The sequence below is a fragment of the Neophocaena asiaeorientalis genome, unplaced genomic scaffold, assembly GCF_003031525.2.
Source record: "Neophocaena asiaeorientalis asiaeorientalis breed wild unplaced genomic scaffold, Neophocaena_asiaeorientalis_V1.1 scaffold84, whole genome shotgun sequence".
Classification (NCBI taxonomy): Eukaryota; Metazoa; Chordata; class Mammalia; order Artiodactyla; family Phocoenidae; genus Neophocaena; species Neophocaena asiaeorientalis.
Window position 1 is genome coordinate 2,228,038 of NW_020173656.1, and position 16,530 is coordinate 2,244,567.

The following is a 16,530-nucleotide window of genomic DNA, read 5'->3' on the forward strand; positions in this document are numbered from 1 at the left end:
TAATCATTAATACAGTCAGAATAAAGGCACAGTGTTAATAACAGCTACCATTTATGGAGTTCTTGCCACAGTCCAAATAAAGGACATTTAGGGCAGTAAGAGACTTAGGAACTAAACAAAGAATTAGAAACTAGATTGATGGTATAGTGTTAACTGAACAGATTAACAAGTCGAGATTCAAATGCAAGAATTTTTATATGCTAAATAAATAACTAGTATAGTTGAATCATATTAAAAAGTTTTTTTTTAATTAGAGTTGTCAAGATTTCTCTATTCAAAATGTGTACCACTACCAAACTCTAGAGGGAGTGAGAAGCCTTCCTGTAGGGAACAGCTGGTTGGAAGGCAGTCCTGAGAATGGTGGCAGAGCCCGATTCAGGGGCAGCCCTGAGTGGGACAAATGAGCAGGCCAGGCCTAGGCTTTGCTGAGCTTTTGCTGATCCCATCTGCACTAAATCATAAGACATTTGCTAAATATTCAGTAAATTCTACCACAGGTACTTTGATGCCGGTAACTATTATGCCTTTAGTGTGATGTGAAGTAAGTTCACAAACCTTAACTGCTTTCTAATGAAATAGTTTTTCCTAAGCATATAAAAGCATTTTTCTAACCAATGTTTAGCTACAATTATAAATTATACTCATGTTTCCTTTTTTTTTTGATACATCCTAAATAATCACAAGTTTATTATCAGCCTAATTAATTCAAAATTAAAAAGTGCTTCATAGCAAGTCAGACTTCTTGGATTTATATCACAGGCACTTGCTAACTCCGTGGCCTTAGATAAATTACTTATTCTCTCTGAACCTCTGTTTGCTTACTGTAAATTGAAGATAATAATAATATTACAAACCTTATAGAGCTACTTTAAGGATTAAGAGAGATAACAAATATCAACCATAGTACAGTGCCTGGCATAGAATAAATGCTTAATAATAATAATTTTAAATGCCAATATTGATTGAATTTTAAAAATTATATGTCAGGCATTTTTATATGATTATATAGTTATGATATATAATTATATTAATATATAATTAATGTATTACATACATAACTCACACCTACCCTATAAGGCAGGCACTATTATTACCCCCATTTAGCAGATGAAGAAACTGAAGGACGAAATGGTTAAATAACTCACTGAAGTTGCACAGCTAGAAAGCGGTAGAAGCTGGGACACAAACACAGTCAATCAGGTTCCAGAAGCTGTGCTCTTAACCACTATGGCAGACTGATTCTCATTAAGGGTTAATAACTGTTCGGTGAGGTTGCTATTATTTTTTGCTTTTTATAATAAAACGATATATAAATTCACGAGTCAATACAAAAAACAAATACAATATATATGAAACATGTTTTTTTTTTTTTTTTTTTTTTTTTTTTGGGTACGCGGGCCTCTTACTGCTGTGGCCTCTCCCACTGCACACCGCTGCGGCCTCCCCCATTGCGGAGCACAGGCTCCGGACGCGCAGGCTCAGCGGCCATGGCTCACGGGCCCAGCTGCTCCGCGGCATGTGGGATCCTCCCGGACCGGGGCACGAACCCGTGTCCCCTGCATCGGCAGGCAGACTCTCAACCACTGCGCCACCAGGGAAGCCCTGAAACATGTTCTTTTGAATCAGCATGGCAGTAATTTTGGCAAATTCATATGGGCAGATAATCCTATCGACATAAATTATGCTAGATCATTATTTATTATCTATCCCATCCAGGTGGTTTAGTTCTTAGTTTGCTAGAACTAAGCCTCTAGGAAAAAGTTAGAAGACCAAATTTTAACAGACTGAATATTTTAGGAAAAAAATATAACCAGGAAAAAAGCAGTCCATGTCCTTCTCAACTATTCAGTATCCAGAAAGAAAAAATTTGAAATATCTAGAAAGATCATTGGGAAAAAATTGTAAAGAAAGTAATTATGCTTCCATTAATTGAAATTTGTAACACTAATAGGTAATAGTTACTAGCTAAGCAAGGATGTAAAATAATTTAGGACAATCTAGGAATTCACATATAAGTAAAACCTGCTTGTAATATTTTAATGCTGAGGCCTGAAATAAATGTCTACATCTGTAATGTTCCCCCACGTTTCTACCTACTTCTCAGCCCTTTAAAGAGCTGCTAAACTGAAATTGCACTGAACTGTTTTCATCACATCACCTCTCTCTGGCCTATATAGAAGACTTAGTGCAAATGCTACTGGCCACCATTAGAAAGCTCCTACGTGCTCCCCACAAAATGGCTGCAGCACAGGCACCTGGTACTTTTCAGGCACTTTTCACGCCTTCATTCCTCTGCAAATGCTGTTTCCTCTCCTTAAAGTGTTACCTGAAGAAATACTTATCCTTCAGAACTCAGCTCAAATGAAACCTTCTCTAAGTAGAAAAAATGTCCCTGACATCCTTATGCACCGGTATCTACTTATCTAGCACCTAGCACCAAAACCTAGCACACAGCAGGGGAGCAAATGTCCTTGTTCAATAGACTACCTATATTTTAATTATCTGTTTAGACATTCTACAGGAAAAGTCAGAGTTAATTTCTTATCCCTCCCAGTACCCAGTACAGTACCTGAAACAGTATATACTCATTGATGGTTTGCTAAATAAATAGATTTTATTTTAAATATTTTCATACATTCAATAAACATTTGTTATGGGGCAAGCACAGCATTAGGCAGTGGGGATACAGAAATGAATAAACATGGTTAGATCTTTAAGAAGCTCAAAATCTTGGAGGGAAGGTAGATAAGAAAATCAATAATCACAGGGCAGAGTAAGTACTTTGGATAGAAGCACACCAAAGGTATACTGAGGGCTCGAAGGAAGAGGCCCCAAAAATGGTACCTAACTCTTACATGTACAGTACAACAGAGCCTCACAAACTAAACTTCTGTAATAATACATAATGTTCTTTTTAAAAGTTTCTCTAGAGATTTTCAGGAAGAGCAGATGACAAATCACATTTCCTAGAACAATATCAGTTATATACTTTTTTTGCTTTAGCCTCTAGTCCTCATGAAAATTTGGCATAGAAACTTAAAAAAGGAATTTCACAGGATATGTGTGAAGCAAAAATGTTGAATTTTTGGCTGAGTTTACTGCAGACCAGTGAAAGAACTGTTTGTTAAAATCTCAGCCAGTGAGACCGCAAAAAAGTTTCAAGACTCAAAAATACAAATAATCATGCCCTCAAGCATTTGCCATTTTATGAAGGTAAAGGATTCACATCTGGCTTTATTAAAACATAGACTGCACGTGATTAAAATACTTTGAGGCTAACCCTATCATCATTATGATATTATGTTAAAACTTTTGATACTAAAAGAAAAAGCATATAATCTGAAGACTGACAGAATTCATCCCTTAGATTTAAGACTATTATATTTCTAATAAATAGAAGATATTCATGTGATAAGTATAATAATTTTAAGCTAAGGAATATTAACATTAACAAAGAACACTAACATTTATGTACATATATAAATATATAGAGAGAAACACATAAGCATACCTAACACTGAACATAAGACAAGAAGTTGAAAAGTTTCAATGTTTAAAAGTTACCAAGACCCTAAACATAGAGTTTAAAATCTTTGAGGCCAGTAAGTATTCTTCACATTTGCTTGTATCACCCAAATACCTTAGCAAAATACTTAGAAGGCACACTTTAACATTTAATTGTTAAGGCTGAATGTGAAATCTAAAAACAAAAAAGCCTAGTCCTCAGATTCAGAAGATAATTCAATGGGTCTTCAATTTTTGAAACCTACTATTTTTTCTAACACCATATCCAATAAACTAATATACACTTTAAAAGAAAATCATTTTTTTGGAAGTTATAGTGAAATTGGCAACAAAATATTTGGTAACAACTTTTGACAAAATACTAAGAATAAGATTTGGAATTTTTTATGGTTACTTTCATAGCCATTGGATAGAGGGAAGGGTAAATCTAAAGAAACAAATGTCTTCTGAAAACAAAAAAGTCAGGAATTTTTTTAAGTTGTCCCTATTAATAAACTAATTTCATCAGAAAAATCTGGACAATGCAAACTCACTTTAACAAGCAGCTAAAGTGTTTTTTATGGAAGAGAGGTACTTGGCAGTTTATTAATAATAAAAGTGGTTTCATGGCAGAATTCTTTCTATAATCCTCAGTGTATTACATACTAATCATTACACTGGATACCAATTCTCATACAATTATATTTCCCATTTAAAGCAATTGATGGCAGTATAGCAGTCGTGAGATTCTTGTGAATTTTAGATAGAGTGAACTTAAAAGTTATTGTATTAAGCAGGATCCTTCTGAGAGTGAAATGGGGCATTACTAATAATTTTACCATGACAACAGGCATAGACTGGTACTGAACCTGAACCTGGCAAACCAGGAAGTATGTTCATCCTTGTTTTAGAGAATACCGTTCTAATTAATAGTAATACCATTGTTACATTTTAAAATTAGTTTACAAATAAGACTTGATTAAAGAGGGAGTAAATATTAACATTTCCTTACCAAGATCAATGTATTTGGGATCCAGAGGTGTGCCAATAGAATTACAAAGAACTAGCACAAACTGCGAACAAATAAAACAGAAAGTATCAAAACTCCTGCTTATGTATTGTAAAAGAAATAATGCTTAACATACCATGCTTATCTCTTTTTCAAGTATCACTAACATGGAAAGAATTGATAAAATTAAATACAAAGAACAGCAAAGATAATCTACAGGACAAAAGTAAAGAAATATGCACTAAAATTAAACTAAGGCTGATTTCTCAATATAGTGGAACACTGGTTTTTAAGAGACCATTTAAGAAACACAAGTACACTGGCTACTTTTCATTTTTATACTTCTAAAATTCCTGGTCAGCTATAACCTCAAAACTCATTTTTGTCCTATAACCAGCTATGTAAGAGCCAACAATTTGTTACCGTTGCACCAAATGTTTCCATCTCGTTCTCCTCCTTTGAAGCAATATATAAATGACATGAGAAATTCAGAAAAATTCAGTTAATTCAGAAAAAAACATACCCCAACCCAATGAAAATAACTTAAAATGCCCAGTGGTTAACACATACACAATTATCAATGATTAATATTAGGAAAAATAATCGAACATAATGCACACTTTACATCAGATTATTCTAATGGTAATTTCAATTTTTTTGCTGTTAGTCACCTTCTCTATATCTAGTACTAAGAATAATATTTTACATAGATGTTTTCTTGATTAGAATAATAATTTCAAATAAACCAATGCTCAACGTACTATTTACACAGACTTCTTTTCTCAGTATCTCAAGTAAAACTTGTTTAATTTCATAAACGTAAACTAAATGATAAAAAAATACAGTAAAATATCATAATTTACTCTTCCACTACTTAAAACAAGCTTATTTACTGCCACAAAATATAAATGTTTTCCATACTTATTATTCACATGCTCATAGCTTAAAGAATCAAATGAGACATCTTACTAAAAACAGAAGTCCCCCAACTTCCCATTTCTTGCTCCCTAGAGTAATTACTTTCAGCTCCTGTAATGCATTCTTTTGCTATTCACCTCCACAAATGTAAGTAACATGTTTACAATGCTACTTCTTGTTCTGTTTTGTTTCAGTTCAGGACATCATGTAAGCATTACTTTCACCCCTCCTTCCCAGCCCCGCATTACACAGGAGCACACTCCCATCACTCCATCTTTCCACTACAGTCTTGTTAAATCGGAATTTAAGTTTTAAAATGTTATTATAGTTCAATTTTTAAACAATTTTATTTTTTTAAAAAATCTAGTGAATACATCATTTTGACTCTAAATGCTATTCAGTGAAGCTGAGGCAAGTATAACATGATTTGTTTTCCTTTCAAGCATGTTTTAAAGCTTTCCCTGGTGTGGATAATTGCCTTTATTTTTTTCTCTTTGCTTAGTTTTCTCTGTGTTTATTACTAACTCAAGTCCCCAGCTGTCTCCCGGTTATCTATGTGTCCCCTCAGGCGGTCAACCACATTAACTATTCTACTAATTTCATCTTGAATTTCTTTTGGAGCCACCTGGGCTGCTCTCATTTGATGACTCACTCCCTAGGCGTGTGCACAACTGCCAGCTGGTACCAGTCCACGCCACTGTTGTCAGGTTACCTGGTTTCTTCCTCTTTCTTAGTTTATTCTTCGTTTTGGTAAACCATATCCCAAAGTAACCTCCTAAGTTAAGAAAGCTCGGAAGGTAAATTTTTGGTGATCTCGTACATCTAAAAATGTCTTTATTCTACCCTCATATTTAATGAGTAGTTTGCTTAAGGTATGGAATTCAAGGTGGGAAATGATTTTCCCTCAGAATTTTGAAAGCAATTCTCCAAAGTACTGAGGTTGACAAGTCAAATGCCATTATGATACCTGATCCCATGAAATCTGTTCCGGAACCAAGTGGGAAATGAAGACTGCGGTAACATTAATCTAACTGCCCTGTTTTCAGCAAGAGTTCCACCACCCTTCCCTGTGCTTGGTGCCCTTCAGTGCAGGGACTCCGTATCCTCTCTGGAGGGTAAACCAGTCTCCCTCGTGGTTAGAAGGGCAGCTGCCCACAGGCTCAGTAGTGGGAGGGGATCTAGAAATCTGCTCCTTTATATGACCCTTTTTCTTTTTCCCAAAGTATTCTCCTGCCTGCATAATCTCTGGTACTTCCAAATCGCTTTTCTGTTCAATTCTTTCTCCTACCAGGTACCACCACCAAGTCCTGTGTTTGTGGGATTCTGTGATGTAAACTCGTTGCTTCTTTCCTTTCTCCACTGATGGCTGAGGGTTCCATTTTCTTGGGTCTGCTAAGGTAATTACCACTAATCTCCCTACTCTCTAAACTCCAAAATTATGTTGCTTTTTCCTCTCCCTTTCTGATTCCTATGGGCTTATAGCTTTTTAAAAAATACCTTTCCTGTTGTTTCAGTCAGTTTCAGGAGAGAACAGAGCCAAATGTGGCTGTTCAATGGCCACCTTAAACTAAAAATTCTATACTTTTTAATGGGATGAAATAATTTATAACACAGCCAAAGACATTGGTAGTCCTTTCTTGAAAAATTTGCATACTTCCGCAAATATTTAAATTGTTAGCAGACTTTTTTAAAGGGCATTATTTATTTATTGTATGTTATGAGACACTGTCTTTTAAAGCAATATAAGTCCACATAAAAGTACATTTCTGAATGTCAAAACTACCCAAATTGTTATAAATGGCCATTGTTACATAATTTCTTGAGCATTTGTACTAGACATCTGGTTATTCATTTCTACTTATGGAATTTTAAATTGGAAAAGAATTGTGGTGTTTTAAATATATTTCAGAGACAAAAAGCTTCAGTACAGGTCAATATAAACTGCCAATGGATTAACTAATTGGAGAAAAAAATCAGGGGACACAGAACCAATAGAGTCATATAACTTTCCAAACAGAGGTCTAGATAGACATGGCCAATAGACCCAATACTTTGCTGTACCTGTCAGTACAGAGGCCATGCTTGAGAAGACAGAGAACTATAGCCCAACTCCACCAAGTAGTTAACCCATCTAAGTTTTAAGATATCAAGGAACACCTACCTGAGGATGATTTTCATCAGCTTTTGTAGCCAAAATGCAGAAATCTCCACAAGTAGTAATAGAAATGAGACTCTTCACATACTTAACATATTTCTCGTTGTTTTTTGTATCCCAAAATATAACACAGTACTCTGGACGATCAGGTCTGGTATAAGCATAAACTACAGTGTTTGAGCAATAACCCCACTAGGAAGAAAGGAAGAAGGAAAGGGAGGGAACAGAAGGAGGGAGGGAAGAGAGAGAGAGGAAGGAAGGAAGCAAGGAAGGAAGGAAGGGAGGGAGGGAGGAAGTAAGTTAGGAAGGAAGGAAGGAAGGAGGAGAGAGAGAGAAAGAAAGAGAAATAAAAAGCAAGCAATTAACATTGGGAAAGTCATATTATTATATTTTTATATTTTTCCTCTAGAAATACTGCAGATACGTGGTTTATCGGTGCTGACAAAACAAATTCTTTAGAAATGGAAGAGAGAAGGACTGAATATTCAGCTTAATCTCTTTTCTCACTAAAATAACAAATCTAAAAGTAATAAAGACAGTTAAAAAAAGGTACCACAAAAATAAATTTGGTTTAACTTTCCTTATTTTAGTTTGTAAGATTTAAGCTTCAGTGGTGAAAATTTCAGACTTTTCAATAGTCAATAACAGTTGCTTGGGGGACAACAGCAAGAGAGATCCCTGCCAAAGTTCAATCCTGAGTCCTGAAGCCAAAATTCAGAAATAGCGGCTTTGCCTTTTTTCTCCCATCCACATTTTTTAATATTTGTTTTTGTCAGAGTAACATATGCACATAGTTTATAGTCAAATAATTCTACATGGCTTATTTAACACAAAAACAAAATGCAGGAGCCCCCTGCCTAACTTCCTCCTTGGGGTAGCCATTTACAACTATTTTAGCTGTAACTGTTTTGGTATTGATTTCCATATCACATGTGGATTGATTACAGAACTTAGAGCTTTCCCTCTCCCAACAAATTTATACGTAATTTTGAATAAATCAATATTCAGTGTCTACATTATTAACACTGTGTTTACTCTTCTTTCTTGCGGGGGGGAGGGGCCGTGCTGTGGGGCATGTGAGATCCCAGTTCCCCGACCAGGGATCGAACCCACGCCCTGCCCCAGTGGAAGCAGAGTCCCAACCCCTGGACCACCAGGGAAGTCTCCAGTGTTTACTATTCAAAGTAATATGGTGATTACTTTCTAAAATAAACTTTTTAACTCTAAAATAATTTTAGATTTATACAAAAGTTGCAAAACTAATACAGTGTACCCTAACCCTTTACTCATTCTCCCATGTTGTTAACATCTTACATTACCACAGTACATTTGTCACAACTAAGAAACCAACACTGATACATTACTATTAACAGAACTCCAAACTCAATCTGGGCTTCATTCGCTTTTCCCTAATGTCCTTTTTCTAACCCAGAATCCCCTTTGGAACACATTATTACTTTCAGTCGTCATGTCTCCTTAGGCTCCTCTGGGCTATGATGGTTTCTCAGCCTCTCCAGGTTTTTGACGATATTGACAGTGTTGAGGTCCTGGTCAGGTAGTATGTAGAATGTGCCTCAATTCATGTTAGTCTGATGTTTTTCTCAGGCTTAGACTGGGGTTACCAGTTGTTAGGAAGATCACCCCACAGGTGAAGACCTCTTCTCATCACATCACATCAGGGGGTAGTGATAGCCATGTGACGTCACTGATGGTGCTAACCTCGATCGCCTGGACAAGGTGGTGTTCTCCAGGTTTCTCCACTGTAAAGTCACTTTCTTTTTTCCCCCTTTTTTTCCATACTCCACTCTTTGGAAGTAAGGCACTAAAGGCAGCCCACACTCAAGTTGGGGGAACGAGGTAGGGGACTTTGCTCCACCTGCTGGCAGGGTGGTGTCTAGTAAATTAGAATACTTCTGTAAGGAAGATTTGTTTCTTCTCCCCCATTTGTTTATTTAAATAATTTATTGATATCAGTTTGTACTCATGGACATTTGTTGTATAATTGGGGTTACAATCCAATGTTACATCATTTATTTTGTTGCTCCGATGGCTCCAGCCTTGGCCACTGTGAGCTCTTTCAGGCTGGCTCCCTTGTCCCTTTGGCGTACCCCATCCTTTTGTTTTTTGAGCACTTCCTTACTTTCTGGCACTATAAGATGCTCCAGGCTTATCTTGCATTTTCCCTGCCCTAGTCCTAGAATCAGTCATTTCTCCAAGGTGCTTGACCTTTAAAAATTAGATATATAAGCCTTCTCACAACGAGTATCCTTAGTAGTTTACCAGCTCAGTCTCATACTTCACAGCTTGTTATGGATCAAATGTTAAATTTAAGGTAAAATATTGATTAGTCATTATGCTGCTTAGCCTCATTTTCCCCTTCTGATCCATTCTCCGCCATTCTCTGCCCTGCTCCGTGCCCTGGAGGCTGACTTCTATGAAATCCATTACCAGGACTACCTTGCCTTCTGCTTTCCAGTTGGGCTTGGCCAACAGAAGGCACCAGCAGGTGGTGAGATGGGCTGAATTATTTACTCCCCAAGGCTATCTCTGCCCGGCCAGCTAGCAGTGGCTGTGCCCCTATGGAGTAGATCCTCTTGCGTAGCCACAGAGCTGGTGGGTTCCAGGAACAATACTTCCTTCTCTTGCCCACTGTTGCTAGTCTCTGGGTGCTTGCTTTGTCATCCCGTTCTGGTCCCCTTAACTCTGCTCATCCCTCTGTAATAAACCCTTCATCAATCTCTCTTCAATTACTCCTTTGTGCCATCTGTTTCCTGATGAGACCCTGACACTGTTGGAGTAATTTTACTAATTAAATATAGTATTCCAGGAACATTTACCAGTTCTAAGGCCTTCACACTGAAAAAAGCCTCCTTTCAACTGGTTTATAAAACAATGTGGCTATGAATATATGCAAGAAACACACATTATACTTTCAGCTATAACAAAATTATATCATAAAAAACATTCTTTTTTACATTTGCTCTTAATACTCACCTTATAATCAGGTCGAATATTTGCAAAATATATAAAAGAATCAACAGCTAGTGCAACTTTCAGTCCACCTCCCTCCCAAGATAGTGCAGACATCTGCTTTCCAGGAACCTTCAAAGTACCCAGATGCTGAAAAAAGTAATTATATTTAACCTAAAGTATCACAATTAAATAAAATACCACCAATCACTTCACAGAGATCAAAAGTGGTACAAAAATTATTTTATGAAAGGTTGCTACGAACTTCAAATCATTTCCCTTCAATTTTTATAATGTAAAGCAAACATATGAGAGGAGAAATTCACAAACTATAGCCAAAGAATTCAGTATCAAATTTCATCAAATCTAAGATGCCAGAGATTTAAACACACATCTTTATTTTTATGTACAACTTAGGAAAGAAAAACACACTGCTAGCTAAAAATAGGACAACTTTGATTTTAAGATGCATCCCAATTTAGAGTTGTAAAGAATTGTGCTTCTTAGAATCAATGAAATATTGGAGTAATAAACTCAATCCTTGAAGTCTTTCCTCTCGTTCATGTCCCATCCCACCCCCAACAGCCAACCAGATGCCAAGCGTTTTGCTTTCACTCCTTTCTATCCTCCACTACAACTGCCTTCTTTCTTGACTGAACTATGGTGACAGCCTCCTAACTGCAATTTTTACCTTTTGTCTCTTTTCTCATTCCTGCCCTTCCAATTCAATCTCCACTCTACTGCCATGATTATCATTCTAGAAGACATATCTAATCATGTCCTACTCTGCTTTTAAAAAATGTTTAATAATTTTTAAAAATCAATAGCTCCCCACCAGTACATTCTCTAGAATAGTATACAGTGACTTTCCCCACTTGCCCAAAACTCTGTGGTTTAACACCTTACGAGTTAGCTGTAATTACTGTGTTCTCCTCATGAGGGAATTACTGTGACTCCATTCCTTTGGCCCATATAATATCTCTTCTGCCTGAAATCCTTCTTTCCTTTTCCCCAAGACTCCCTCATCCTACTACTCCTTGTCCTGCAGGAGTACTCCTATTCATCCGTCAAGAAACAACTTAAATATTACTTCCTGCCTTCTTCCCTTCCTCTACGGTTCCAGAGAATTTAGACAATGAGCTACTTGAGAGCACTAACTTTATCATATTCACATTTATTACCCTATCCCTTAATAGATTCCTTGGTAAACAAGTACTCAAAAGAATATCAAGTAAATAAATGTATCATGCCTTCAAGTGAATTTCTTCATATACTAACAGTATATTTAATGGCTAAATTAGCAAATGAATAAATGAATACAAAGACTTTTTTAATGTGGACAAAGAAAGAAAACATTTTTAATCTATGTTTATTTGACAAAACAGTATAATCCCAAGAATTTTAATAAATTATACTAGTATCCCTCGTTCTTAAGCAGATATGCTCTAAAATCAAATTTAATATATTAAACTCCACTTTGCCAGGGAAACCAATGCGGAAAAAAAAAGTTGTAACCTAGGAGGGTCCACTCTATCTGTCCTGCTGCCTGTACGAAACCAGAAGGAAAAAGCAGGGTCTCACAACATCACTCTTGGTACTGACAATCCATACTAGGAGGAGAACGAGGCCATCTTCTAACTCTGAGAAACACGCCAGGCGGTGGCAGCAGCGGGGAAAGAACACTGTAGACATGTCCCCAGAGTTAACTCCTTTGATTTTTACAACAGTGCCATGAGATGTTACCTTTATTTCAGGAAATACGTTAACCGAGTCTCAGAAGTTAAATAACTTCTCTAAGTGAAACCACACTGTAGAAACGGAATTCAAAGCCAAAGCCAGGTCAACCAGACTACAAACCCCATGCTCTGTCATCCCCTCCCATGGCTAAGCCCACACTGAGAAAACTAGAAGACCCCAGCCCTCAGAACCAAAAGTAAATTCTTCCCTGAGGTTTTCCTTAAGTTTCAATCTTTAGTTAATTTCTTCCCAAGTTCTTTCTAATAACATAGATCCAAAAATAAATACCCCATATATTCACTCATTCAAAAAATACTATGACTAAATACCTCGAGGACCTATGCTAGATACCTTTAATTACAACTATACCAAAACCACTTACAGTTTTCAATTTAACACATAACAGTTGATTTGCAAGATAAAGCAAACAGGCCTTTGAATGCATGTTTTTATACTTGGAGAAGACTGAACTAACAAAAATAAGCTGATAAGATAATATAATGATAAATAAGCCAATGGCAACAAACAAAAATAACGACTAAAGAACACGAATTTAAAAGAAAGCTATAAACATTGAGATAACTAGAATTCAGGTTTTTAATTATTTAGGAATCTTGAGAACTATACTTTTGTTTTTTCTTAGCTTTTACATCTACCAGAAATATTATTAGTTGACAAAGTACAGAGACTACATACTCTCCAGAGCACATTCTGCTGGGTAACTTTCAGCATCAGCTGACATCATGACTTACCCTAACAGAATTTATTAAAATATATTCAAAAGTATTAACATAGTGAAACTGGTATAGGTTTTTGTGTAGCCAAAAATAAATATTATTGAAGTCTAAGGTGAATTTATAAAAACAACAGGATATTCAAAAGAGACTGAATATAGTCTAAAGTAAGAAAATAAAATAGGTAAAAATTATTAAGCTTAGTTACTAATAAGTTCTCATTTTCTAAATTTCTAAAATGCACAACATGTTAATTCTCCTATTTTATATTTTCCACTGCTGCTTCAAGAAAATTCTCTTCAAAAATTAAATTTATTAATAATACTATTGAGAAGGATACCATGTTATTTATGAAAAAATGTTTATATTTTAATGTAGCATCACCTAAGATTAATTATAAAGAGATTTTCTTAAAATAATCTATTATTCCACAACAAACTGAAACAACTAGAAGTTTGGGAAAAGGATAGACAGCACATTTAATTTATCATATTAAAACCCCCCCAGATTAATCTGAAACAGCTAAATTACACTAAAAACAACTCAAAAATCAGCTGTAAAGAGATGCATATTCAGATCACAGAGAAAATACTCTCAGTAACTACTCCCTAATGATTTCTTATATGAAACATCTGGTTTTCTAAACGTAAAGATTATAAAATAAATTCCACGATAAAATGAAGGCTTATAATATAAGGATATTATTCAAAGACATACACCTGATAGTTCATCATTTTCACTTAAAATGTCCATTTTAAAAAATGTGACAAGTTTATACCCCCTTCCTCCATCCTTCTTTCCCCTACCTTATTCACTGCATATTTAAATGGAAAGAAAGAAAGACAAAACCTTTAATACATTTACCTCACCAAATGGAGTGTAAAACTGCACAGTGTTTACATCTTTGTCCTGGGTGATGGCCTTCTGGGAGCCTGCCACAGCTAACACGCTGCCAGTGTGGTTCCACTGGATACCTACTACATACATGCCACTATCAATTAAAACAGGATCTAGTCAACAAAAAGAAAGTAACTGTGGTAAAATATTTAGTCTAGAGAACTTTATAAGCTTAAGAATAATTTTAAAATATTTTTTTAATTCTCCACATTAAAAAAAGAAAAGTTACATACTTTGGTCATTCTCATGTCTCATTATTTGGCATCTGCCATTGTCAAAACAAATCGCAAGGCAGGGGCAGTGTGGCTCCACATAGCCTTCTGTGCCATGGTACCAGTGAATTCCAGCGATACTGACTGCTCCAGTGACATTCACCAAACAATTCAGTTTCATTTTCATCTAAATAAAATCAGTTAGTTAGTATTGTATATTTTAAAACAGGGATTAGTATGAATAGAGTATTATGGAAAGACACTGAAAATGGGATTTAAAAATCTGGTTTTGAATACAAGCTCCATCACTTACTGTTTTACCCAACCATGGACAAATCACTTCACCTGAGTTTCAGTTTTCCCCATTTGTAAAATGAGGATTTCAAAAAAGCTCATAGAGTTTTTATGAGACTCAAATGATCAAAGGTATACAAAATTACTCTGAAAATAGCAAAGTGTCATGTAAAAGTTGGTTACTATCACTTCCACCAACGAGTGGGTTCATGTGACGTCTTAACCCTCACTAAAAATAAAACTGGCCCATAAGTAAGATCAGAGATCTATCATAGCTAGATCTCACAAAGCTAGAGTTTTTCTTGAGATTCTGCTACCTAAGCCTATTCTATTTTGCCTTCTTTCCAGGACGTGATTTTTGTCCCTTACTGTTTAAATCTTCCATCCTTTTTATAATCTAGTACCTTGCTACAAAAATATCTTTGGTATCTCATGTCACCTTTGGCTTCAGGTATTTGAACACACAAAGATCAAACTGCACATCATCCTACCCATCATCCCTCAGCTTCAATACACTGAAGCCTTGTATTGAAAAGCCTTGTCCTTCCCAGCTACCAGGAAATCAGAACTAAGAGCATTAATTTACCTTGAAGCAACCCAGAAGGTTTTTTTTAATAAAATGAATTTTTAGACAACTGGAAAAAAAACCCTGAATTGAAGACTTTCTTGATTACGCAAACTATCATAATAAATGAATGTGTATACATATATGAATGATATGTAAAATAATCATACAAAGTTGTGTAAATAAAAGTAAGGAATATATGTACTTACTATAAAATTCCCTTGATTATCATAAATGTGTATTTCTCCATTTGCCATTCCAAAAAGTAAGATTTTACTATCTGCGGACCATGCTACATGACATAACTGTATACCCTTCAGGTCTTTTCCCCAAATGCGATTCCCTAAAACAAACATAAAACATAATTATTTCCTTAAAAGTTCAGGGTCATGATTCTCTAACAACTGTTCTAGAAATCTCTGTTTCCCTAAAGAGCTCTCACATTCTTCACAGTATTCATGCATTTGTTCAATTTATTCAGTCATTAAACATTTACTGAGCACCTACTATGTGCCAAACACACACTAAGCATTTGAAATAGCAGCTGTTTCCAACTTTCTCCCTTCTCTTCTAAATTCTCACTCAGGACCTCACTCCCAAATAGCAGATGAATTCATCTTTTACTTTGGAAAGAAAATTAAAGCTTTCAGAAAAGAAATCCCCCATTCCCACTTTCTAACATTCAGAACATAACTGATCCCACACTTATCCTTTCTGCTTTGCCCCCTAATACAAAGGAAGAGGTATGTCCCCAACCAGACACCAATCTAAAGCTAATCCCTCTACCTATTCTCTGATCTAATCCCTTCAGAGCTTTGTAAAGATCTCCCTCTACTGATTATTCACATTTTCTCTCTCTCTCTGTATTTTTTTGGTTTTGGTTTTGGTTTTTTTTGGCCCCTCAGCGCGGCTTGTGGGATTTTAGTTCCCCGACCAGGGATTGAATCCAGGCCTGGCAGTGAAAGCACCCGGTCCTAACCACTGGACCGCCAGGGAATTCCCCTTCTCTTTCTCTTTAAACTCCTCTCCAGGCCCTTTCTTATAATCATTTAAACATACTCAGATCTATTCCTCTTCAAAACTACCACCTCAGATAAAAACAAACAAACAAAAACCTCTTCCTTCAACCTTAAGTTCCCTTCTAACTACCGCCCTATTTCTACCATTCCTTTCCCAGCCAAACTTCTTGAAAGAGTTATCCACACTGTAATCTTTGCTCCCTCACCTCGCACTCAACCCTCAACCCAACACAGTCTGGCTTCTGCCCCATAACTCCACTGTGGGGAAAGTGAAACTGCCCTCATGGAGATCACTGATGGCCTCTTGATAAATCCAACGGATGCTTTTTTCTTTCCTTTTTTTTTAAGTACTTAAATTATTCTATTTCATGTTTTTACTTTTTTTATTGGAGTCTAATTGCTTTACAATGTTGTGTTAGTTTCTGCTGTAGAACAAAGTAAATCAGCTATATGTGTACATATATCCCCTTTCTCTTGAGCCTCCCTCCCACCCCCCTCCCTGTCTTTTTGTTTTGA

General features: G+C 36.0%; 1 protein-coding gene across 3 annotated transcripts in view; it reads right to left on the reverse strand.

The window, feature by feature from the left end:
- Positions 1 to 16,530, reverse strand: part of WDR35 (WD repeat domain 35) — a 61,050-nt gene that overhangs the window by 31,287 nt on the left and 13,233 nt on the right. For 2 of the 3 annotated variants that reach the window (XM_024747820.1, XM_024747819.1), the window contains exons 6-11: positions 15,205 to 15,338; positions 14,158 to 14,323; positions 13,892 to 14,037; positions 10,581 to 10,706; positions 7,593 to 7,778; positions 4,517 to 4,577 (exon numbers count right to left, since the gene is read on the reverse strand). In XM_024747820.1, coding sequence (XP_024603588.1) covers positions 4,517 to 4,577; positions 7,593 to 7,778; positions 10,581 to 10,706; positions 13,892 to 14,037; positions 14,158 to 14,323; positions 15,205 to 15,338 — 819 coding nt within the window. The remainder of the gene's footprint in view (positions 1 to 4,516; positions 4,578 to 7,592; positions 7,779 to 10,580; positions 10,707 to 13,891; positions 14,038 to 14,157; positions 14,324 to 15,204; positions 15,339 to 16,530) is intronic. The other variant, XM_024747821.1, reaches the window with a different exon arrangement.